Raw genomic sequence first — 26,957 nt, 5'->3', positions numbered from 1 at the left:
CGAGCCACGTGGCAGAGCGGTTCTCCTGGGCTCCCTCACCCTGCGGCTCTCTGCCCAGGCTCCCCTGCCGAATAACGTCTCTTGCTTCGTCAGCACACGTGTCTCCTCGACAGTTCGTTTCCAAGTGCTGAACAAGAGCTGACTGCCCTGGAAGGGGTCCCCTTCCTGCTGGGGGGAGGTAGCTTGGTGCAGTCTAGCTGGAAGGCAGTCTGGCTGACTTGGTCAAATCAAGACTGCACACACCTTATGATCCAACAACCTACTGCTGGGTATGTGTCCCAGAGAAGCTGTGATGCTGTCACAGGGGACTCGTGGGAGCATGTTCCTTGAGGCATCATCTATGTGGTGGGAAGTGGGAGGCAATCTGGTGTGCGTCCCTTGGGGGCGGGCAGGTAAAATGGGGTTGCTGTGCAGCAGGGAGAGGTAGCCAACTAGCCATACGTACAGCAACCAACGGAGCTCCTCAAGGCTGGGCGTGCAAACAGAAGCAACAAAACGCGTGGCAAAACAGCACTTACAAAAATGTTTTAAATAAAAATTTGCACACACACCAACAATATCTTTTATAAGAGCACTTACAGACAGAAGAATATACAACAGCCCTTTTCAAAGTGGCTGCCATGGGAGGGCAATGGAATGAAGATGTGGACAAAGAAGGTCACCTGCCATGTCAGTAAACACAGGACACTGCAGCTGTAAAGCCCCTACAGTGCAACCCTGAGGGGAATTCAGGATGGAGAAAAACAGGATACTGGCCCTAGATAGTTAAGATGCATATCAAAGGAATAATTTCAGTGAGCCCAGACTCTTGCATCTTCCCGTACATAGAAAAGCACGAAACTCATTAACTTGAATACAGACTGAAAGTGAGGGGATGGAAAAAAAATATTCCATGCAAATGGAAATCAAAAGAAAGCTGGGTGGATAAAGAAGATGTGGCATATATATACAATGGAATATTACTCAGCCATAAAAAGAAACGAAATTGAGCTATTTGTAGTGAGGTGGATGGACCCAGAGTCTGTCATACAGAGTGAAGTAAGTCAGAAAGAGAAAGACAAATACCGTAGGCTAACACATATATATGGAATCTAAGAGAAAAAAATGTCATGAAGAACCTAGGGGTAAGATGGGAATAAAGACACAGACCTACTAGAGAATGGACTTGAGGATATGGGGAGGGGGAAGGGTGAGCTGTGACAAAGTGAGAGAGTGGCATGGACATATATATACACTACCAAACGTAAAATAGATAGCTAGTGGGAAGCAGCCGCATAGCACAGGGAGATCAGCTCGGTGCTTTGTGACCACCTAGAGGGATGGGATAGGGAGGGTGAGAGGGAGGGAGACACAAGAGGGAAGAGATATGGGAACATATGTATATGTATAACTGATTCACTTTGTTATAAAGCAGAAACCAACACACCATTGTAAAGCAATTATACTCCAATAAAGATGTTAAAAATAAATAAAGAAAGCTGGAGTAACAATACTCATCAGATAAAATAGACTTTAAAATAAAGACTATTACAAGAGATAAGTGAGGACATAATGATCAAGGGATCAATCCAAGAAGAAGATATAGCAATTGTAAACATTTATGCACCCAACATAAGAGAACCTCAATACATAAGGCAAATGCTAACAGCCATAAAAGGAGAAATTGATAGTAACACAAAAATAGTGGGAGACTTTAACACTCCACTTACACCAATGGACAAATCATCCAGACAGAAAATCAATAAGGAAACACAAGCCTTAAATGACACATTAGACCAGACTTAATTGATATTTATGCCACATTCCATCCAAAAACAACAGAATACACTTTCTTCTCAAGTGCACATGGAGCGTTCTCCAGGATAGATCACATGTTGGGGCACAAATCAAGCCTTGGTAAATTTAAGAAAAGTGAAATCATAACAAGCATCTTTTCTGAACGCAACGCTATGAGATTAGAAGTCAACTACAGGAAAAAAAACTGTAAAAAACACAAACACATGGAGGCTAAACAGTATGATACTAAATAACCAATGGATCACTGAAGAAATAAAAGAGGAAATCAAAAAATACCTAGAAAGGGGCTTCCCTGGTGGCGCAGTGGTTGAGAGTCCGCCTGCCGATGCAGGGGACACGGGTTCGTGCCCCGGTCTGGGAAGATCCCACATGCCGCGGAGCGGCTGGGCCCGCAAGCCATGGCCGCTGAGCCTGTGCTCCGCAACGGGAGAGGCCACGACAGTGAGAGGCCCGCGTACCGCAAAAAAAAAAAAAAAAACCTAGAAACAAATGACAATGAAAACCTATGACCCAAAACCTATGGGCTGCAGCAAAAGCAGTTCTAAGAGGGAAGTTTATAGCAATAAAATCTCACCTGAAGAAACAAGAAAAATCTCAAATAAACAACCTAAACTTACACCTAAAGCAACTAGAGAAAGAAGAACAAACAAAACCCAAAATTAGTAGAAGGAAAGACATCATAAATATCACAGCACAAATAAGTGAAATAGAAACGAAGAAAACAACAGTAAAGATCAATGAAACTAAAAGCTGGTTCTTTGAGAAGATAAACAATATTGATAAACCTTTAGCCAGACTCACCAAGAAAAAAAGGGAGAGGACTCAAATCAATAAAATTAGAAATGAGAAAGGAGAAGTTATAACTGACACCGCAGAAACACAAAGGATCATAAGAGACTACAAGCAGCTATATGCCAAAAGATGGACAACCTGGAAGAAATGGACAAATTCTTAGAACAGTACAACCTTCCAAGACTGAACCAGGAAGAAATAGAAAATATGAACAGACCAATCACAAGTAATGAAATTGAAAGTGTGATTAAAAATCTTCTAACAGGGCTTCCCTGGTGGTGCAGTGGTTGAGAGTCTGCCTGCCAATGCAGGGGACACGGGTTCACGCCCCGATCTGGGAAGATCCCACATGCCACACAGCAGCTGGGCCCGTGGGCCATGGCCACTGAGCCTGTGCGTCCAGAGCCTGTGCTCTGCAACGGGAGAGGCCACAGCAGTGAGAGGCCCGCATACTAAAAAAAAAAAAAAAAAAAAATCTTCCAACAAACAAAAGTCCAGGACCAGATGGTGGCTTCACAGGCGAATTCTATCAAACATTTAGAGAAGAGCTAACACCTATCCTTCTCAAACTCTTCAGAAAACCGTAGAGGGAGGAACACTCCCAAGCTCTTTCTACGAGGCCACCATCACCCTGATACCAAAACGAAAGATATCACAAAAAAAGAAAATTACAGACCAATATCACTGATGAACATAGATGCAAAAATCCTCAACAAAATACTAGCAAACAGAATCCAACAACACATTAAAAGGATCATACAGCATGATCAAGTGGGATTTATCCCAGGGATGCAAGGATTCTTCAGTATACACAAATCAATGGGATACACCATATTAACAAATTGAAGAATAAAAACCATATGATCATCTCAATAAATGCAGGAAAAAGCTTCTGACAAAATTCAACACCCATTTATGATAAAAACTCTCCAGAAAGTGGGCACAGAGGGAACCTACCTCAACATAATAAAGGTCATATATGACAAACCCACAGCAAACATCATTCTCAATGGTGAAAAACTGAAAGCATTTCCTCTAAGATCAGGAACAAGACAAGGATGTCCACTCTCACCACTTTAATTTAACATAGTTTTGGAAGTCCTAGCCATGGCAATCAGAGAAGAAAAAGAAATAAAAGGAATACAAATTGGAAAAGAAGAATTAAAACTGTCACTGTTGGGCTTCCCTGGTGGCGCAGTGGTTGAGAGTCTGCCTACCGACGCAGGGGACACGGGTTCGTGCCCCCGGTCCAGGAAGATCCCACATGCCATTGAGCAGCTGGGCCCGTGAGCCATGGCCGCTGAGACTGCGCATCCGGAGCCTGTGCTCCGCAACAAGAGAGGCCACAGCAGTGAGAGGCCCGCATACCGCAAAAACAAAAAACAAAAAGTCACTGTTTGAAGATGACATGATACTATACATAGAAAATCCTAAAGATGCCACCAGGAAACTACTAGAGCTAATCAATGAATTTGGTAAAGTTGCAGGATACAAAACTAATACACAGAAATCTCTTGTGATCATCAAGAAATAAAGGAAACAATCCGATTTACCATTGTAACAAAAAGAATAAAATACCTAGGAATAAACCTACCTAAGGAGGCAAAACACCTGTATGCAGAAAACTAAGATACTGATGAAAGAAATCAAAGATGACACAAACGGATGGAGATATATACCATGTTCTTGGATTGGAAGAATCAATATTGTGAAAATGACTATGCTACCGAAAGCAATCTACAGATTCAATGCAATCCCTATCAAATTACCAAGGCCATTTTTCACAGAATTAGAACAAAAAATTTTACAATTTATATGGAAACACAAAGGACCCCAAATAGCCAAAGCAATCTTGAGAAAGAAAAATGGAGCAGGAGGAATCAGGCTCCCTGACTTCAGAGTATACTACAAAGCTACAGTAATCAAGACAGTATGGTACTGGCACAGAAAGAGAAATATAGATCAATGGAACAGGATAGAAAACCCAGAGATACACCCACACACCTATGGTCACCTAATCTATGACAAAGGAGGCAAAAATATACAATGGAGAAAAGACAGCCTCTTCAATAAGTGGTGCTGGGAAAACTGGACAGCTACATGTAAAAAAATGAAATTAGAACACTCCCTAACACCATACAGAAAAATAAACTCAAAATGGATTAAAGACCTAAATGTAAGGCCAGACACTCTAAAACTCTTAGAGGAAAACATAGGCAGAACAATCTTTGACATAAATTACAGCAAGATCTTTTTGGACCCACCTCCTAGAGTAATGAAAATAAAAACAAAAATAAATAAATGGGACCTAACTAAACCTAAAAGCTTTTGCACACCAAAGGAAACCATAAACAAAACGAAAAGAAAACCCTCAGAATGGGAGAAAATATTTGCAAATGAAGCCACTGACAAGGGATTAATTTCCAAAATATACAAACAGCTCATGCAGCTCAATATCAAAAAAAACAAACAACCCAATCAAAAACTGGGGGGAAGACCTAAATAGACATCTCTCCAAATAAGACATACAGATGGCCAACAAACACATGAAAAGAGCTCAACATCACTAATCAGTAGAGAAATGCAAATCAAAACTACAATGAGGTATCACCTCACACCAGTCAGAATGGCCATCATCAAAAAATCTACAAACAACAAATGCTGGAGAGGGTGTGGAGAACAGGGAACCCTCTTGCACTGTTGGTGGGAATGTAAATTGATACAGCCACTATGGAGAACAGTATGGAGGTTCCTTAGAAAACTAAAAATAGAACTACCATATGACCGGAAAGTGCACATATGGTGCACATTTGGCAGTCGGTGGAATAGGCTGGGATTCTGAGAAGTCATTTTTGTCTGGCTGTACCAACTCTCAGGGGCTTTGTCATCTTAACCTGTGCAACAAAGGTCTTTACCTTCTTTGACCATTTTGGGGAGTAAAGTTTTCTTGTTTTTTAGGCTGCACGGCACAGCTTGCATCATCTTAAGTTCCCTGACCAGGAATTGAACCCGGGCCGCTGCAGTGAAAGAGCCAAGTCCCAACCACTGGACTGCCAGGGGATTCCCATGAGTAAACTTTCTGTACCTTGTGTAGGCTTTGCACTCTCTTGTGGGGATGCCTCTTTCATCTTCCTAGTCTGAGTCACTATTAAGATATATCTTGTTAATGGCCAGATGATGGATCATTTAAATTGGAGAAACTTCAAAATTGGTAAATTTTTAGAGAGCTCTTATTATATAGTTTATTGGCACCTATAAAAAAAATCAGAAGGTGGAGATGTATAGGTATATGTATATATAAAATGGCTAATCAAAAGAATCCCTTTAGTTTAATTTCTTATTTATTTTTTTTTTAATTTTTAGCTGCATTGGGTCTTCATTGCTGCACGTGGGCTTTCTCTAGTGGTGAGCGGGGGCTCCTCTTCATTGAGGTGCTCAGGCTTCTCATTGCAGTGCCTTCTGTTGTTGCAGAGCACGGGCTCTAGGCACGCGGGCTTCAGTAGTTGCAGCATGTAGGCTCAGTAGTTGCGGCACGCAGGCCCTAGAGCATTCAGGCTTCAGTAGTTGTGGCACGTGGGCTCAGTAGTTTGGCTTGCAGGCTCTGTAGCTGTGGCGCGCAGGCTCTAGAGCGCCGGCTCAGTAGTTGTGGCACACGGGCTTAGCTGCTCCGCGGCATGTGGGATCTTCCTGGACCAGGGATCGAACCCATGTCCCCTGCATTGGCAGGCAGATTCTTAACCACTATGCCACTAGGGAAGTCCCACTCCCTTAGTTTAAAACAAACAAAAAAACAGTTTGGGAAGTCTTATTTGTGGCCTTTGCTTCCCCTCAGTGGGTCTAACAAATCCTAATAAAAACATTAGGTTAACTAATGTAAATTAGGTTGATTAATGGGGAGGGAGGGAGAAAAAACTGAGGGGAAAGTCTAGAGACTTCTTCCCAGCAAGGTGGAAATTTTAAAGGGACTCCTTCCAAAAGGATAAAAATCTTTAGATGGTTATTAAGAAATGGGATAAATAAAACAGATGTTAATGGGATTAAAACAAAAGGTTTTGATACAACACTACCTAAGGTTGGGTAGGTTAAAGGGACCCCTATTGGCCCCCAACATAAAAGGCCCCAAACAAGTCTGCTTTATTTACCCCAGTTATATATATAAAGGCTGGGGGGCGGGGGCGGAATTACATTGAGATACCTGACCAGCAATTGCTTGGGGCGACAGTTAGGCCAATTAATCAAGTTAAAAGATTGACAAAAGGGCCTGAATCCCTCAGCTCAGCCCTTCACTGGGGACCCCAGAGCCTTTTATACAAAAATAGATTAAATGGTTGGGAGATTAAAAAAAGGAAAAGCATCTAAGACTCCTTGTAAGACCAAGACTTATTGATGGGGTCCTAAAGGAAACTAAAGCTAAAGGTATAAAACTTGATAGAATTGAAATGAAAGCTTACATAAATTGGTATGTTTAAATGGGCTTTATAAGGTGGTTACATCTCTTTTCCCTAATTATACTGTAAGACAGACACTATGTCTCCCCCTTCCTGGTATAAGACAGGGCATATAAATCCGCCCCCAGACAATATTAGTTAAACATACTAAAAGAAACCAACAGGGTTACCTGAGACCACACAATATGAAATAAAAACTGAGTGCTAACATTCAGGGGCCAATAAAAACAATAATGGAGATTCTTGCTCTAGGTTTAACCTGTGCACTCAGAAAGAGGGCCTTTGTTGAATCCCTTATGCAAACTTTTGAAAGCATGATAAATAAAAGCTTAAAATTCTAGGACATAGAACTCTTGAATTTCAGTTTAGTTGGAAATCTTCTCACTGATATAAAAAAAGCAACTTAAAGAAAATGTTTTTGGACAAATCAATCTTCTAGTATAATTTAGGCAGCAGATCTGTTCTCTGGGGAATGAAAAGCAACTGTCTGGTTTTCAAATCTCTACAAATCAGGAATGTAGATAAGCTACAATGACCTGAGACTGAGCCTAATCTGCTTAATCAGGTAAAACCTGATACAAAAAAAAAAAGGAAAAAAATGGCCTTTTAAAACTCAAACCATTGGAAAGGCTCCCACGCTCAAAATCTAATTCACAGCTTCCTTAGGGGATTATCAAGAATACAAATTTTAGAAGTCTTTTCCCCAAATATCAATAGTAAAGTCTTGGTCATCTGAGAAAATAAATTTGACTTATTCCAACTTATTTATAAACTAGTAAGTTTATACCGTAATACCTGATTCAAAACTATGTGTTAAAGTGAAGCTATGAGATCTCTATTTTTGTTTGTTTATGTCAGTGTGTACATTACACATATAGGTGTTTCTACCTCTGGAAAATATTATCAAAATTAAACTTATAAAAGAGCTCTATTTAATTAACTAGTAAGCACTTACAAATTAAATATTTCCAAGTATAAAGGAAACTGGCCAGAATGAATTCCAGGTTCACATGATCTAGTATGCAAGGAAAGTAGGATGAGTGTTTTTGGCAAAGAAGGTATGAGGAGTGGAAGTACATTTTGTTAAGGGAAGAGAGAGATTTTGTCCTAGAGCTGGTTGTCTCAGGGCGGAAAAATAAGTGACAAACTAAAATGGATATAGAAAGTGTGAAAGGTTTGTAGAAAGACAGCTCTGAAAAAGTTGTTCCATGCATGGCCAGGCTGGGTTTGGATTGAATTTAATTGGGTAAGTGAATTTTGTTGTTCAGGGTGGGCTGGTGCAGGACTGGAGTTTGGTTTTCTGTGTTAAGAGAAAAGAGTTTTCTTGGAATGTTGAACTAAGTACTTTTGGTAACAGATTGTGAGTTTCTTTGCCTTCTAAATCATCTGTTATTTGCCTTAAAAATCTTTTACTGTCACTTTGGTTGAGTGAATAACTATTGCTTCACAGTGACCTATGATCCTATTTGACCAAGTGTTTTAAAAACTTGACTTTTTTTTTTTATAACAAACTTCCCAAATATCAAATTCTAATTAAGATTCTTTTGACTTTCCAACTAACTTTGGGATGCTTCAAAGGACCCCTGAAACATCCCAAGGAGAGATATTAAACTAATTAGGTTTATTTGCCATGTTAAATTACATGGGAAACATTGTCAAATAAGTGTGATAAAACCTTCTTATTTTATGGGTAAATGTCATTAATATAGATATTCCAAAACTTATATGGAATTCCTAAAAATCTGATAAGTCCTGATATAATGTTATCAGTTATAATCCTAGTTGTTATCTTAAAATGTCATATGACACAGAAATAACCAAGTTTCTCGTCAGTTACACTGTAAACGGATCTTTAACCATGCCATTTTAAGTCTTTTGTCATTTATAGACAATCACTGTTTTACTCTGATGCTTTTATAAAATGACGATTCTCAAGAGGATTCGTAAAAAAGACTTTTGACAAATTTGTTTCTGATAACTTTTAGATCATACCACTGGACTCAGTAAGAAGTTACAAAACCCTAACGGAAAACCTGATGACTTCATCCAGATCAACTGGAATTAATTACATGGGACTGAATGAATTGATAAATATGGTTTATAATTTTATGACTTTTTTCTGAAATATACTGGCTTTTAATTTTTTCCAGAGAATCTTTCTCTTTACGCTAATTTTGATCTACCACAAACTGATGAAGTGGACCTTTGTAAACAAAGATGAAACATTTACCTTTTTCTCTCTACATGATCCTTCCAGAATCTGGCTTATCCAGCTGGCTCCCCTGTGGGTTTGATGGCTTATTGAGACCAGATTACAACTAGTTATACTAATCATTGTTTTAATTTGTTCTCTTGTTGTTTTCAAGTTATTTATGGCTCGTGCCTTTCTCTGCCATACTTCATTAACATTACAGGTGTATTATTTACATCCTGTCTATTTTATGAGATTATTGTCTCTTGCATTACCCAACGTGTAACCAGGCCTCCAACAAAACTAATGATGGCTAAATGTCTTGAGGCAATCAATCACATATATAACTCTACGCAGAATAATTGTAAGAGTGCAACTGTAGACATGGGAAGAAGCAACAAGAGAAAACATTTCCTGGATCGTAACAGACTAGTAGAACAGGCAATCCAGAGAATTTTAGATTATCGACAGGGCCTAATCCAAAAAACTTAGCACATTGAGTGGCCTATCCACAGAATCCTCACCTGATCTAGGAATGAGCTTTCCTAGAACCACGGGACAAAATTGGTCATGAAATGCCTCCCAAATGTTGGTCAAATTTATGACCAAGAAGAGGCACTGTGGACAAAGAAGAGGCACTGTGGACAAAGAATGTCGCCTGCCATTTCAGTAAACAAAGGATCTTGCAGGCTTCCCGAAAGTGCGCCCTGAGGGGAATTCAGGATGGAGAAACACAGGATACTGGCCCTAAATATTTAAGATGCTTATCAAAGGAATGATTTACATAAGCCCAGACTCTTGCATCTTCCCATACATAGAAAAGCACTAAAATCACTAACTTGAGACGTTTTTGTGATTAGCAGTAATCTTTTGACGTTGAACTACATGTTGTTTTGTTTTTGTGGGGTTTTTTTAAATTAATTATTTATTTTTGGCTGTGTTGGGTCTTCGTTTCTGTGCGAGGGCTTTCTCTAGTTGCGGCAAGCGGGGGGGCCACTCTTCATCGCGGTGCGGGGGCCTCTATCGCGGCCTCTCTTGTTGCGGAGCACACGCTCCAGACGGGCAGGCTCAGCAGTTGTGGCTCACGGGCCTAGTTGCTCTGCGGCATGTGGGATCTTCCCAGACCAGGGCTCGAACCCGTGTCCCCTGCATTAGGAGGCAGATTCTCAACCACTGCGCCACCAGGGAAGCCCCTGTTTTTGTTTTTTTTTTTTCCAGCAAAAACTCCTACTTATCCTGGCACCTCCCTTACCTCTTTGGAGTAGTTCCTCAGAGCTATCTGAGAGGCTGTATCCTGGGCTATAGTTCTAAGTTCATCGAATAAAACATAATTCTCAACTTATAGGTTGTGCTTTTTTTTTTTTCAGTCGACAATGGGAAAGGGGATAAAAGAGAATAAACAGCCATCAGAGAGGGGTCTCCACGAAGCAAAGGTAATGAGGGTGTTATTCCCTCAGCTTTGTACCTGGAACCAACAAGTGCATGAATGGGCTTTTAACAAGATAGAAAGTCATTTAAAAAACGTTAAGTCCGAAGTAACTCGGTATGGATGTCCCCACCCCGTATCTTAAACTTGTGTTTTTGTCCCTCATTTTGTTGGTGTGATCAGATTTGCAGAGTGAGGTAAACTGCCCGCTAGAGTGGTTTTGAATCTAGAAGCTCCGTACCTGGGACGGAGCCAAAGCCAAACTCTCAAGGTCAGGTGTTCCTCCCTCTGTGCTGACAACACGTGTTGTGACGGCCAGATGGTGCAAAGCTAATCCATTCACTTAAAGACATTTTTTGAAAAGCTACACAGACATTTTTTAAAGAGCCTAGGCTGTCGCAGGGAAGGTGACAGGCAGGTCCGGCTTTCCTGACGTGAGGAGTGTTCCCACGGAGCGGATCGTGGGGCTCTGCTTCTCCCATCCCCACGCTGCCAAAACTGCCCACATGCCATACAGATTAGGAAGTTCACATCCCTGTCCAAGCACAGCCAGGGGCACAGCGTCTTGCTCTAATCTTTTCCGGAATAAAGCTTTTTATGTAAAGAAAAAGTTGGCAAACAAAGCAAATTACTATATGGCTGTATAACCTGAAGGAATGAATTAGTAGCTCTTTGCTACACATTTCTTTTTAATTACGTGTAAAAGAGGACTTATGTACTGTGGCCTAGAACTAAATGCTTTACAGTCACGGACCACCAATGATGTGGTTTATGTTCTAACCTGGTTTTTTGTGTGTTTGCTTGATTTTGTAGGTTCCTTGGTTTTTGTCCCCAAAGGCCATGAGGAAGGGTAGCCCCAGGCAGCCGCCCTGCCTCAGGACAGGCTCTTTAGGAGAGTGACCAGCACTTTGTTTGGGGGCTTCCCTTGCAATCAGTTCGGAGGGAAACAGGCCACTTTTGAAGTCTTGTTTAAGAAAGTGTACCATAGAATGCCTTCATAGGACAAACTCATCTCACTAGATTTTTTGGGGGGGGGGCTCAAAAAAAAATGTTCCTCGGGCTTCCCTGGTGGCGCAGTGGTTGAGAGTCCGCCTGCCGATGCAGGGGACACAGGTTCGTGCCCCGGTCCGGGAGGATCCCACATGCCGCGAAGCGGCTGGGCCCGTGAGCCATGGCCGCTGAGCCTGCGCGTCCGGAGCCTGTGCTCCGCAACGGGAGAGGCCACAACAGTGAGAGGCCCACGTACTGCAAAAAAAAAAAAAGTTCCTCAAATCCCTATCTAATCAATGTCAAGCATTTATTCAGCACTTGTGTATAAAGCATTCTGCTGGCCACTGGGTAGAATCATGATAAAAACTATAATATATATGTTATATATATATATTGAGCTCCCACTACATGCTTCATGTGGTTTAACCCAGTGCCCAGGAACTACTTAACACAGCACAAGAGTCCTTTGAGGGAAATACTGATCTTATCCCCATTTTAAAGATGAAGAAACTGAGGCACTTGCCCAAAGTTAAGGAATTGTCCAAAGTCACAGAGCCAGTAAGTAGCGAAGCCTGGCTCCAGAGCCCTGCTCTCCCCTTATACAGCACAGAGGTCATACAAACAGACCCAGTCAATCCCTTTAAGAGAGGGCGGAAAGAAAGCTGCCTGGTGTGTGTGTGGGAAGTGTGAGTGTGTGTGCGGGCGTGAAGTGTGAGAGAGGGAGGGGGGGAGAGAGAGGCATTGAGAGAGTTGGACTGTGCTTAAAACCACAGTTCCTGTAGACAAGACCACGCAGACCTTCTGGAAGGGAGACAGCCAGGCAGGGAGTGGAGTGTGTATCCATTTCCTAGGTGGCCATAACAAAGTACCATAAACCGGGTACCTTAACACAACAGAAATCGGTTCTTTCACAGTTCTGAAGGCCAAAAGTCCAAAATTAAGGTGTTGTCATGGCTTTGGATAGAATCCCTCCTTTCCTCTTCCGAGCTTCTGGCGGCAGCCGTCAATCCTTGCCTTCGAGCTGGATCACCCCAGTCTCTGCCTCTGTCTTTAAATGGCATTCTCTCTGTATCTTCACATGACCTTCTTATAAGGACATCAGTCACTGGACTTAGGGCCCACGCTAACCCAGTATAGCCTTATCTTAACTTGATTACATTTGCAAAGGCTCTATTTCCAAGTAAGGTCATAATCACAGGCACAGGGGGTTAGGACTTCAATGTATCTTTTCTGAGGCCACAACAAACCACAACAGTATGGAAGTGATGATGATCTGAGACTCTGGAAGGAGTCCCTGGATGCACTCTTTCAGGCAGGGTTTAAGTGGGAGCTTGAGCCAGTGCAGCGCAGGAGGGGGAAATCTCCAGGATGACTAGGCTGGAGACAACTGGGGAGAGAGAGGGCGAGGACACTCAGGAAGACAGGTGAGCAGCCAGGCTGGGGAGATTAGCAACTTAATAGCGGGGATACTTGGAGTGGAGGTTACCATGGTGGATGGGGCCAGATTAGAGAAGGTCCCTTAAGGGACTTTCTTGCAGAGCCATGGGTCGCAAACTTGAGCTGGAACAGAATCTCCTGGAGGGCTTTGCTAAGTAAGACACAGTGTGATGGCCCCACCCCAAGTTTTGATTCAGTAAACCTGGAGTGGGGCCTGAGACCCTGCATTTTCACAAGTTCTAGGGGATGCTGATGCTGCTACTGCTAGGGACCACACTTTAAGAACTTCTCTCTAGACACTGAGTGGAACCACTGAAGTCCAGAGGGAGGGACAGGAAGTAACAAGTAGCTCCAGTGACTGGCACTAGAAGACAGATAAGCAGGAGATTAAGGACATGACAATTAATCCTCTCCAAAGGTTTGAGGGTATCATGAAACTAAACGAAACGGAGGAATGTCATCTCAAAGTTTGGTCCACCTGGAGTCTTTGGCAAATCAGGTCATGATGATTTAGGAAGTTCGTGGGACAGATCGACCCTCTGCTTCAGGGGGTGCAGCTGGTAAAACTCCGTGGCAACACAGCATGTACTGTTTTTCAAGCAGGAACATGTGGAGAAGGCAGTCTGGATTTAAATCATTTTTGAAGAAAATTCACTCCTTCCTTCCTGCTACGTGGATAACGACTTGGCCGTGTAATGCCATTTATATCCAGGAAGTTAAAAATTACATGTTCTAATAGCAACTCTACTAAGCCATGTCTCATTTTCAGTACAAAGCTATTTTCTGTAAAACACAAAGCTTTTGTTTTCATGTCAGTAGATCAGAGATGTCTCCTCCAACACGTGTCCAACTATCTCTATATTAGATACTATACAACATTTGCTTGCTTGTTTAAAGTTAAGTCATTGAAATACTGGGTGTGAGTACTGGACATAAAACTGAGGAACTTGATAAGGGATGGAGAATAGGTATTTATTATTCTAAGAGCACATTTTAAAAACCTAACACCCCCTTTAAACTCACTTAAACAACACAACAAAAACCTAGGGCAAATGTAAGAGCAGGGATGGTACCCAGAGAAACCTTGCTGTCGGATGCCGCAGGGGTCACGAAAACACCGAGACTCTGGGAGTCTCCAAAGATAAGATTCTGCCCAAAGCTCATCTACAGAAAGAAAACCCTTGGGAATTCCCTGGCAGTCCAGTGGTTAGGACTCTGTGCTTCCACTGCAAGGGATGTGGGTTTGACCCCTGGTTAGGGAACTAAGATCCCATATGTCCCGCAGCGGAAAAAAAAAAAAAAAGGAAACAGAAAACCCTGTGCTTTGGGGGAAGCCTGTCTTTTGTTTTTTCTCTCTGCCACTGGTTCCTAGGCATGGTTCCTTCATGTAACCTTAGAGCCGGTGGTGACAGCCTTAAACTTCATGTTTCCACATTGAGGGGGTGGGCAGTGGGGACAGACCAGTTGTCAAGAGCTCGAATGGTGATGCTAATCTCCCCTCGGGCACACAGTGGGCCTCACTGGCCTAACAGACTGGGCTTCTAAATGTCCCCTCCAGCCTTCACATTTGGTAAGAAAACATAAATGTCATGCCATTCCGGGAAAAGCAAACTTCTTCATTTTATAAGGTTAGTTTTATGAGTCAGGCTTAGTTGGAGATAAGTAAACAACTCATCTGTGGACAAAAATTGCTATGCTGCTCTTATGTTCTGGACAGAGAGAACATCAGCGTATTACATTAGACCCTGGAATTATCTCATTGCATTTTCCTTCTCTCGGGCAATGCCTTATGGGCAATGCCAGATAAGGCGATTGCAGTTTACAGAACGAAAGTCAATGACCTCCAGATCAGGCCCCATCCTGTGGGGTCCAAGGAGACCTTTGCACGGGACACTTCATCAGGCTAAGGAGCAGTGGAGAAAGAGAGACAGAATACTGTGTGTTCATCTGTGTGGCCAACTCTGAGTACGAGTTCTTGACCCTTCTTCCAAAGGAGCCAGGGTAGAAGTGGCCAGAGGCAGTGTTCCCCTCCGCTTCCCCTCTAGCTCAAGGTGGGGCTCAGAAAATTAGAAAAGGCTGGTTGTAAGAGATTTGAGGTATTCGATCTCCCTCCTCCTGTAGGAGGGCTGGGAATGGGTCGGGGCCTGGCCCAGCCTCCTGTTCCTGATGCCCAGTGGTCCCAGCACCCTTCCAGCTACCTTTGTTTTCATCTAATATTTCATATTTGTCTCTAGGAGGTCCCTATGCTAGGACAGTGGCGATAAAGAGAAGGGAGGCCTTCCACCCTGTGGAAGCAGACACACATGCAGGGCAAGAGAACAAAGCAGCCTACAGTCAGGTACCAACACGGGGTGTGGAGGGTGGGCGTGTTTGGGGGTAAGGAGGTTACCAAGGCTGCAGAGATCAGCCAGTGCTGCCACCTCTTGGGTAGAGGCACGTGTTCGGCAGTGTGGTAAATACTTGCATCAGCTCGCAGCCACCCGGAAGCTGGGTGTGGGAGGCTGAGTAATGGCCCCCAGAGATGTCCACATCCTGATCTCTGGAATCTGCGAACATGTTTACAAGGCAAAGGGGATCTGGCCAATATGATCGGGTTAAGGATCTTGAGTTGGACAGGGTATCCTGGATTATCCAGGTGGGCCCAGTGTACTTACATGGGTCCTTATAAGGGAGAGTAATGTTATACTCAGGAGGTGCTACCTGCTGGCTGTGAAGATGGAGGCGTGCGGGCGGCCTTTAGAAGCTGGAAAAGGCAAGGAAATGGATTCTCCCCTAGAATCTTCTGAAAGAATGCAGCCCTTTCAACACCTTAATTGTAGCCCAGTGAGACCTATTTCAGACTCCTGACCTCCAGAATTGTAAGAGAATAAATTTGTGGGAGTTGTTTTGTTTTTTTTCTACAAAGTCTGTGGTCATTTGTTACAGCAGTGAAACTAATACAGATACAAAACTACCTGGGATCCTTTACATAGTGTTCTGTGTTGGCACCTCCTCGTGGGGCCGTTGTGGGTTCACGTACATCTCGTACACAGCTACGGTACAAGACTCTTTCATAACTCGACTTTACTGGCTAGAGGCGTCTCGGGCCATCCTAAGCAGTAACCCAGAGTGGGGAACTGCTACGGCTACTGTGGGACCAGCTCTGGGCAAACCTCTTCAGCTGAGGGGCCGTCACAAAGGCAAATAAATACCACGGCTGCAAAAGTGTGACTAAATCTCTAGGATGATTCATGCTGATGAATTGAGATCAAGGGTCAGGTTGGATCTGGGAGACTGTGTGTGTGTGTATATGTGTGTGGATTTAACATTCCTTTTAACATTTAACATTTAACATTCCTAATCATTAAGATTAGTCATTCTAGGGCTATTGACATTCCGTCTGCAGCAGAACCACTGAGGCCGTTCAAGGAAGAGCGTGCAGCCAGGCCACACTCTTGACGGCTAAATTCACAACCCACCAACGGTGGCCTAATTTATTTGGGATCACTACTAACATTCCACGATCACACGCACCCTTGGCCATGACTCCCCGTGTGGCAAGACAAGTGGAAATGCTGTGGGTTGGTAAAAAAAAAAAAAAAAAAGTTTGCTGTTCAAAAACAACTTCTGGGCTTCCCTGGTGGCGCAGTGGTTGAGAGTCCACCTGCCGATGCAGGGGACACGGGTTCGTGCCCCGGTCCGGGAAGATCCCACATGCCGCGGAGCGGCTGGCCCCTTGAGCCATGGCCGCTGAGCCTGCACGTCCAGAGCCTGTGCTCCGCAACGGGAGAGGCCACAACAGTGAGAGGCCCACGTAAAGAAAACAAAAACAAAAAAAAACAAAAAAAAAAACAAAAAAAAAAAACACAAAAACAACTTCTTACAAGCTGGTTAAAAGCGTTAGCTCATCCACGTGCAGCTGGCTTGAGCGACTGAGGGACGTGGGCCAGGAAGGCCAAGGCCTAAGTATACCCTCAGGGCCAGTGGCCTTTCCCACCTAATGCTGGACCCAGACTCTGCAATCAGAGCCTGCAGATCAGGTGGGCGCCGCGGTGGGAGGTGAGCGGAGCCATTGGGGGCACCTGTGCCATTTCATCAGTGGCAGTGCCCGGAAAGGAGGGCGGGCGTGAGCCTCGGTTCTGTGCTTTCAGGATTGTTATGTTTCATCCTCACGGCAGAGGGCGCTGAGGAGCGCCACCTGCATCCTGCCGACAGCCACCCCCTACTGTTCTTTCATGAGGGCTGTAAAAGCACTTAGGAGCCTTGCTAGCGTGAAAGCAGAGATTCTTTCACTTAAGGGTTTTATTACTTATCTTTCCCCTCCGTATTCATTGCGGCCTTCTTCAGTCTCCAGTTTTCATTTCTATGGTCGGCTTGATGTATCGCTTTCCTATTCTTGTGAACCATCACCTCTAAATTATTGACATTAATGGAGAGAAGCCTTCAAGGAGAGCAGTAATTAGATGAATTGTGTTGCATTAAAGTGCTTCATAGATTGAAAAGGGATAAAAGAAGAAGCTTTTTCTTAGTAGACTAGGCGCTCACCCAGCTGCCTTGTGGCTCATCAGACCGGCTCTGTTCCGCCTTCAGACACGCGCGGGGGGCGGAGGGGCGGGGGGCAGCAGCCCAGCCCACCAGCGCTGGGGCGGCCCGATTCTCACCAGAGGTCAGCTGTTTTGCTCCCAAACTTACCTATGCCAGGTGTACTCATTACCTAACTGCATAATTAAATGTTCTGGTGAAGAGGGGGCACAAAAAAAAGATGTCATGTCCACAAAATCCAAGTTAAATGCAGTAGAAAGAATTGATGAAATCAAGTCTCTAAAACTCTTGCTGGTGAGTCATAGTTAGGCAAGAAAAGTCAAAAAAAAAAGTGAAAGGAGAGGATCGTGAACTGTATTCTTTGCAAGTGCTCCCTCCACTGTAAGTAAACAAAAATGGAAATCACAGATGCCCATTATGGGTGTGTCTTCTTGCTAGAAAGACTGCAAGGAGTGCCAATTAATGGCCTTCGCCCTACACAAAAAGACAGATGATAGTTTTATATTTACTGATTTTAATTTAAATTGAAAGACAGATGATAGTTTTATATTTACTGATTTTAATTTAAATTGAAGCAGTTAAGGTTTGGGCGTAAGTCCCTCCTGCCCCACCTTTGGTCAATTGTTTCAATTATTGATATGTTTCCAACTACTAGTCCTGGCCTGGTCCTTGTGAGCAATCCCTAAGCAAGGGCTGATTTCAAATGGGTTGCCTTTCTCCTGAAGTTTGTGCACATAAAGATCTCGCCAGTCTCTCTAAATGCCAGGGAAGGGCTGGCCTCTCACCAGCTGCTTGGGGCAGGGGCAGTTGTCGTAGGACTTACGATTGGCCAGAGGATAGTTGTCTCAGTGTAAGAGACAGCCCCACATCGTCGGGAGCAGGGCTGATCTAGGATACCCTGGGTAGCATAGGAGCTCTCAACACCACCCCTCCATGCTCTGGGTCCTAAGGCATCAGAAAAATAGGAGCCTCCTGGTCGTGGAAAGGTAGTGTATGGTCAGGAAAGAGATGTCATCAGACAAGGGCAATGAGGGAACACAAGTCATGGTCTGTGATCTCTCCTTACAATTAGTAAACTAAACAAAACAGAATGCTCGCAAGCTCGCTAGGTAGCTCTGATTTCTTCTCAATACTTCCTTGCATTTACTACCACAGCTATTACTGCATTTTACCACTAGAGGGCAACAGTGTTCCTAAAATGAGGGTTTGTTGCAGAACCGAAACATCACTTAGAATCAAGGAATTTCAGAGCTGTTAAGAGGTCTTAAGAATCATTTGGTTCACTGGCTTTCAAAATTTTTTCAGCTGAAACACATAGCAAGAACTGCATGCTTCATAATGACCCAGTTCATACATATATGTTTGCAACATTTTGAGGCACTACTTACCCTGTCTTCTGCAATGCACTCTAAACAGTTTGTATTCCAAACTATTTCATTTAAAACAAAACAAACAAAAAAAAACTGCAACCAATAAATAAATTTCATAACCCAATAGTGTGCCATTAGTTTGAAAAACGCTGACTTGGTCCCAGCCTCTCATCTGTAATACAAAGGGATGCACTGACCCCGAGGATGGAGAAGGATGCTATCAGCTACACTTCTCTCGCCCACCCAGCCACCTGCTAACCCCGGGTCAGTCCTAGAGGAATGACAGATATTGTCCAGCAACTCAGTGCTCACTCTAATAATGCACTGATTGGATAAAGAGTTTTGAGGGTCTATCATTTTCCACCTCTTGTCAATGCTACGACTGCTCTTGTAATTGAAGCAGAAACTCCTTGCATTGAAGGCTCCTTGCAGGTGGTGCCTGTTCTCCTCATTCAAGCAGTTTCAATCAATCAAGCAATTTCACTGAATTCCAGGGAGAAACTGAAACCACTTTAGTCTCTAGAGTCTTGGCCCTGAAAATCACTAAGTTCTCTTCCTTGGCTCCTTGATGTTAAAACATTTATAATCACTTTGGGAAGAAATGTAAAGGTAAACCAGATGATCGAGGAAGGTACCTTTTCTTAGGGTCAATGTCCTGGATTCTTCTACTTCTTAACTCCTCATCCCTCTTCTGCATACCTGTCTCTAATTTACTGATTATCCCTCCCAGCTTTTTTAGGCCAAAAAAGGAGATCCCTTTGAAATTCAGGATTATATTATTACAGGCGAAAACAGTAACTGAGCTCTCTGTGGATAAGACAGGAAGTTTTTCTTAACTCACTTGGATTTAGTTCATTTTATGAAAAGTGCCAAGTATTTTATTTTTTCAATAAGGGGTTAACTAAATGCATGAAAATGCAAATTATTTTATTATTTAATTATTTTTATGGTCTTAGAAGGAAGAAAAAAAAATTCCTAGAACCTGAAAAATTCCTGGTGCACTTTAGAAATCGGAGCTTGGTGTTCTGTAGGGAATCCTTGCCACTGATAACCAGGGAGGAAATATTCAGGGGGGCCCCTCTTTGGGCTCTGGGAGGTGGCGACTCACTTACTTTGATAGAAAGTTCTCAAGCTCTGTTCCCTCACTTCTCTGTTGGGCTGGTAAACTGAACTTTTTCCTCCCTGACACAGCAAAGATCTGTTAGAACAGGTGACAAGCACAGGTTGCCTTTTTTTAGGAAAAATTTTATTTCACCATTCAATAAATCTAGACAAGTTGGGTGTAGGGTTAAGTCTTTGAAGAACCAAGGCCGAACTTCCAAATGGCTTTCTCACACCCTTAACACCACGTCTAGAACAGTCTTAAAGAAAAATCCTACAGCCACTCTTTAAAATTCTATTTACACTATTTACTAAACTCTAGATTCCTTAAGGCTGAGTCTACAGGCTTCGTGGAATATTGGAGGATTACTGGAAAAAGCATCGTCACTTTTGGGACAGGCTAAGTGTAGTTCTGTAACTTTCGTAATCTTCTACTTGATGAAGAAAGCAACGTAGCTCCACAGGCACAAAATGGTACCTACAGCCAGTGCCTTGAAATCAGCAACCGAACGAGCTGCCACGTTCTTATTCACTCCGTTCACAAAGAAAACAGCCCTGGTTCACTCACTCCCGTTAGATTAAAGCAGACGCCAGGATTACGAAGGTTCTTGCCCAGGCCAACGCGTAAATTGCAATATTATCCTGAAGCCCTTGCAGGATGGCCTGCAATTAACCAGGGAACGTCAGCGGTTCGGCCTGGAAACTGGCTCAGATTTTGGAAATTCCGCCCTGAACTAATGCTCCGTGACCACCCCATAGCAACCAACTCTGGGTAGTCGCAGAAAAGATCAAGCCTTGCCTTTTGGGCCTGCTCCTCAGTTTCCCCATACACCTCTTTCCCAGGTATGGGAGCTGCCCTGTAAAAAATCTTTATGGCCTCGTAAATGCCAGAAAGAACGAGCCAGCTTTCTACTGACTCCGCGCACTGACTAGCCTTTCCACGCCTAAACAATTCCCAGCGCCGAGGCGCGAGCCGGGATCCCAGCAGGGGCCTGGCGCATCACAGTCTCCCTCGCGGATCCGCCGCCGGGCGCACAGGCGCGCGTACCCAGGCGTCACCACCCACGCGGCTCGCGGCCTGTCCCCGCGCGCGCCCACTGTGTCGCTCTGGTACTCACCCACGCGCGGCCCTCCTGCACCTCAGCCAGCACTCGAAGGGCGCTGGGCGAGCTCGCGCGGAAGTTGAAGAAGTGGAGCGCCGCGCGCGCCGCCTGCGACAGGAGCCCGCGCGGGGGCTCCGCGTCCTGACGCCACCCGGAGTCCTCGGGCTCCCCGGACCCCGCGGGCGCCGCCGCCGCCCCCTGGAGGGCGAGCAGCAGGAGCAGCGCGAGCAGCGGGGCGGCGGGGTACGGGTCCCCCGGCCGTGGCGCGGGAAGCGGTTGCCGGCGGAGCTGCATGGGCGCGAGCTGGCGCGACGCTCGACGGGTCGGGCTTCGAGCGGGCTGCGCCGGCGCTCGAGTCAATAAGGCCGCGCGGGCCCCTCCCCTCCGCCCCCGGGGCGGCGGCTGGAAGGAGTCCGGGTCCCGCTCGGCCGCACCCTCTCGGCGCTTCCCGCAGCCCCTGGGCCCCTCCGCCCCGCCCCACTACGCTTGGGCTCCCAATGCCCCGTCTCCTTACGCGGCGGACGCGGCAGCGCCTTCGCGGCGCGGGGCCCGGGTATCTGGCTGGGGCCGCGCGGGCAGGGGGACGAGGGGAGCAGTGGACGCTCCTCCCCCAAGGGAGAGCGGCCGGGTTGGCGCCACCCCGCGCCCCCAGCCCAGCTTGGGGACCTTGTTTCTCTCCGCGGAGGCTGCTGTGATGTCGAAGCCCTTAGGGTTTTAGAGCAAACCTGCTTCAGTTCTCCAAGGCTTGGAGCTCATTTCCCAGAAGATGAAATTGGAAACAGGTGGAGAAGGGGGCGGGACGCAGCCGGCGTTGTTGGGGGTCCTTATAGCACAATGACCTTGGAAGTGGGACAGGTTGCCAGAGAACTGGGGCTGGAGAGGAGGCTGCCGTGGCCAGCAGGGCAGAGCCAGATAAGGCCCCAGAGGCCCCAGTGGACTTAGAAACATTGATAACCCTGGTGCGGCACAGATGGGCGTGGAAGCCAGATTCCAGGGAAGTGAGGCATGGATTGGGCTGTAGGGCAGTGGAAGCAGTGAGGGTTGACGACTCTTTTTAGACGCTTGGCAGTGAAGGGATGAGATGGCCATTGTTTTTAGGCCACAGAGAGAAAGCCCAGGAGAACCAGGAAGTAGATGCACTCCCCTCATCCTTTTTCCTACCTCTCTTTATTTTGTTCAGGGGTCCACCTCTCCCCAACACCCGCTGACCCCAGCCCCACTGTGGAGCTAAAGGAAGTCCCTTCTCCTTGCCAGTGACTGGTTGAGGCCCCACATGTGCGATTCTGGATGAGATATGCCGGGGGAAGCCTGGGGAGGGGGTGATGCGATGGGGTCACCATCTCTGAAAACATCCTCCCTCCCCCACTTCTCCCTCTGGATGTTGTCCATCTCTTGTCTGTCTTTTCTTCTACAGAAATTTATGGAACACATACTCTGCTAGGCCCTGGGAGAAGTGAAGAGAGGGCAATCAGATAAGCATCTCCGTACTCCTGGAGCACACCTTTTGGGCAAGGGGAGCCCAGACAATCAGAGAGGCAAAGGAATGATGGATGCAGTTACATGCTGGAGAAAAATTAAGCCTGAAAGGGGATGGGGAGTTGGTTGTAATTTTAAATAGTGTGGTCAAGGCAGGCCTCACTGGGAAGGTGATACTTAGGACCTGAAGGAGATGAGGGAGCCAGATGGACATGTATGGGAAGAGCACTGTAGGTGGAGGGAACAGCGAGTGCAGAGGTCCTGAGGCAGGAGTCCACCGGCATGTTTGAAGAAGAGCAAGCAAATGCAGCTGGAGGGAGAGGGCAAGGAGGAAAGTATCAGGATGCGAAGTCTGAGGGATAATGGAGAGGGGGCAGAGCATGCAGGACTTGGTAGACCCTTGTTGTGTCTGGGTGTGCCGCGTGGAAGTATGCCCCTATCTTTTTTTTTTTTTTTTTGCGGTATGCAGGCCTCTCACTGTTGTGGCCTCTCCCGTTGCGGAGCACAGGCTCTGGACGCGCAGGCTCAGCGGCCATGGCTCACAGGCCCAGCCGCTCTGCGGCATGTGGGACCTTCCTGGACCGGGGCACGAACCCGCGTCCCCTGCACCGGCAGGCAGACTCCGTATGCCCCCATCTTGCTAACAGCCTGGGGATGAAGCCCATCTGAGGAATGGCTGAGCAGAGAGAGGGGAGGAGACTGGGTTCCTGATGACATTGTTGAGCACCCAGATCAGCTGACCCTGGAGCTTATTTATTATGTTCCTTGAAGCTGGAGGTTCTGTTTCTTGCCTTCAGAGGCAGTCTAACGCAGATAATTATCTTCCCAGAACTCAGTCATCTTCCCCTCCAAGGGGTAATAGTAGTAGGTTTCTTGAGAATTATCACCTCTAGGCCTTATAAAGACTAAGTATTCCTTACTCTACTTCAGTGCTTCAGCCCCAGTGGGTGTTGGGCTGCTTTCAGCTGCAAACAACAGGAAAACTGATTAACGTTGTGGACTCTGCAGTGGTGTGGAGTGGGAGGTCTCGGGGATGGCTTGAAGGGTTCAGGCTCTCTCCATCCTTCTACACAGCTCTCCTCAGCTGTTTGGCTTTTTGTCCATAGACTAACCAATAGTTCCATAATTTTAGAATGGCTGTCACAGCTCCAGACACCACATCGTCACATGCTGCAACCAAAGGCAGGTAGCAAAGAGTAGGTTGCCGGGGTAGCAAGAGAGCTCTACATCATGCACCTGTTTTGGTTTTTGTTTTGTTTTTTCATCAGAGAAGAAAATTTTTTTTTCTGGAAACTCTTCCCCCCACCCAACCTTCCCATACATCTCGTTGGCCAGAACTGGGTCACACTAGCAAACCCTAGCTGCAAGGGAGGCTGGAAAAGCAAGCATCTGCTTTTTTTTTTTTTTTTTTTTGCGGTATGCAGGCCTCTCACTGTTGTGGCCTCTCCCGCTGCGGAGCACAAGCTCCGGACGCGCAGGCTCAGCGGCCATGGCTCACGGGCCCAGCCACTCCACGGCATGTGGGATCTTCCCAGACCAGGGCACGAACCCGTGTCCCCTGCATCGGCAGGCGGACCCTCAACCACTGCGCCACCAGGGAAGCTCACATCTGCCTTTTTTCAGCCTCTATCACAGTGGTCTGGTCTATAAGTTAGGATTTAGGCTTGGCCACATAGGACGAAGAAAACAAATGACATTGGCTTAAACAGGAGAGAAACTTGTCTCACGTAAAAGAAGTTGTAGGCAATCTGTGGTTAGTTTTGGCAGGTCCATGACATTGTTAGGGGCCCAGGGTTTTTCCAGATCTTTGCTCCCACATCTGAGGGTGTGGCCCCCATCCTCAGAGTACAGGACAAGCTCTAGCCATCAGCAGGAGTGCCCTTTCACAGGCTTCTGAGGAGTCCTATAGGGCACTTCTGCTTATATCTCATTGTTAAGAACTTAGTCATAGCCTTAGTTGAAAAGGAGGCTGGGAAATGTAGTCTTTTTTTTTGGAGAAGTTGCATGCCAGAATAAAAAAAAGAAAGCAGGCTTTTGTTACTAAGGAAGAAGACTTTGTTTTACATCATTGCCTTTAGAGCCTGCTGCTGGGACACCCAAGGATTATGTGAGAGTGGTTTATGAAGGAAACACTCCCAGGAGAAACCAGTAAGGACCTAGAAAAAGGGTAGCAAGCAAGGATCTCAGACAAAGTTACAAGAAGGGTAACTTCACCTGGTCAGCAGAGGAGCTCTGGAATATGAATACCTCCCCCCGCAGGGGTTCTGGGCTTCCATATCTATGCCTGTGGGTCATTGGCTAGGGGCCACCCTGGTTAACATAATCCAGGCACTCAGGCTCTCTATCTGGGTACAAAGGGGCAGTCGTACAGGACAGCCCTCCTGAGAAGTGTCGTGGGTACCTCAGATTGGAAGCAAAAGCATACTTAGTGGTAGGGGCAGAATCAGGGAAAGGGATCCTGGGGATCTGGGCAGAGCCCCCATGGGGTCCCTGCAGGGAGAGTGGATAGAAGCAGGCAAGTGGGAATCTGTCACCGAGGCCGGGAGGGGAGGGTGGGAATGGCTGATGGCAGCATCAGTGCTTATGAGATGGTGAGTCACAGCAAGTCTTACACAGGAAGAAAGACAGACACGGAAAGGGCCAGGGGAACAAGTGTGGCTGGCTGAGTGCAGAGGACTCTTCTGAGGCCAGCTGTTTTTAATAGTGGTAAAGACTACACTTGGGGCAGATTGATGTTGATCAGAAACACACATTTTAAAAGTTTTTAATTAACAGCATTCATTTTATTAACAGATTTTCTGGAACACAGGAGAACACTTCCTTCATTGAGAACTGTGTCCTTTGTCCATTTGTCTGTGGGGTTGTTGGAGTTCTAATTGATTTGTAGAAGTTCTTTAAATACTAAGGAAATCAGGCCTAGGTCATAGGTATCACTAATATTTTTTTTCTCAGTTCCTACACAGTGTGTGTGTGTGTGTGTGTGTGTGTGTGTGTGTGTGTATTCCTCCTTGTCAGATAGCGTGTGCATGGGCGATTCTGTTAACTGCACACCATGTTCTCCAAAGGGCCTGTCCTCTTGGGTCACATGTACCACCTCCCACCCCCGTGTTTCCTTCTTGGCATTGCAGGAGGCAGGGAGGAAAGTCTTAGTCAGCAGGGTCTGGCCCCCCCCAACCAAGAGTGTCCCATATGTCATGTTTCCTAGTTCCTTAGCCATTGCTCAAGTGATTGTGAGCATTTTTATATGGAGAATTTAGTTTAAGAAATATAAAAAATTATAGTGACTTTTAATCACATGAAAATATTCAGAACAGAGAGTGAGAGGAAATTGATACAACATTTTCTTGGGCTATTTGCAATATCTATCAAAATTAGCAATGCATGTACCTTTTCACTCAGCAATTCTACCTCTATAGTTTATAGAAAGGATACATTCACACATGTACACAGATGTATGAGAATGTTCCTCTCTGTATGTGGATTGTAAATTCCTCAAATATCTTATTTTCTGCTCCCCATCCCTAGAACAGTGCCTGGCACATCTTGGGCATCAGTACAAACTTTAGGAAAGAATGAAGAGTAAGAGGCTGGAAAAAAATCTAAGTCCCACGGCTGAATAATTACGGTACTTCCATCTAGCGGGATACTGTACAACCATTAAGGAGTGAGATCCAGGCATGTAGATATTGAACTATCTCTAAGGTATAATGTTAACAGACAGCAAGGTGTAGAGTAGGGCAAATTGTGCGCTACTGTTTAAAAAGAAACAAATGACATACACATATGAGTACATAAATGTGGAAACGTGCAAAGATGTCTGAAAAGGTTCATAAGAAATTAGCAATTATAAGATGGGAGACAGGGGTGTGAGAAACTTTACTATATACCCTTTCGCAGTATTTTTTTTTCTAACGTGCATTACCCATTCTAAATAACTACATAAATGAAATGCTGTGTATGAATGCACTTCGTATCAGTTTCTTCATCACCATTTCTACAGGGACGTTACAATTCTATCACTCAGCATAGTCTGAGCAAGCCTGACCTCGCCTTATACATACAGTTCAGGCTTGTCTTCCTGCCTCTGCACCCCACCCTTCCAACACCCTTCTTTTGCCTCAGGCCCAGTCATGTTTCCCCTTTTGCCTCAGGCCCAGTCATTTTAATAGGGTCAAAGTCTTGAGCTCAAGAGACCTGAGCTCTGATTGAACAGATTGCAGGCACTGGCAGCTCTTCAGTGTGCGAAGTAGAGGCATTTAGCAGCCCTGAGCATCTGCACCTGCCCCTTCCTATGCCTTTGAGTAA

General features: G+C 45.4%; 1 protein-coding gene across 2 annotated transcripts in view; it reads right to left on the bottom strand.

Annotated features, from left to right (window-relative positions):
- The window catches only part of RARRES1 (retinoic acid receptor responder 1), a 41,817-nt gene extending 20,290 nt beyond the window's left edge, over nucleotides 1-21,527 (bottom strand). The window contains exon 1 of one of the 2 annotated variants that reach the window (XM_027113152.1): nucleotides 21,192-21,527. In XM_027113152.1, coding sequence (XP_026968953.1) covers nucleotides 21,192-21,470 — 279 coding nt within the window. In that variant the 5' untranslated portion in view covers nucleotides 21,471-21,527. The remainder of the gene's footprint in view (nucleotides 1-21,191) is intronic. The other variant, XM_027113150.1, reaches the window with a different exon arrangement.
- Nucleotides 21,528-26,957: the final 5,430 nt, after the last annotated feature.

This window comes from Aethalodelphis obliquidens, unplaced genomic scaffold (genome assembly GCF_003676395.1).
Source record: "Aethalodelphis obliquidens isolate GAN/ISIS:26980383/991018 unplaced genomic scaffold, ASM367639v1 scaffold1, whole genome shotgun sequence".
Taxonomy (NCBI): domain Eukaryota; kingdom Metazoa; phylum Chordata; class Mammalia; order Artiodactyla; family Delphinidae; genus Aethalodelphis; species Aethalodelphis obliquidens.
This window is presented reverse-complemented; position numbering and strand designations above follow the sequence as displayed.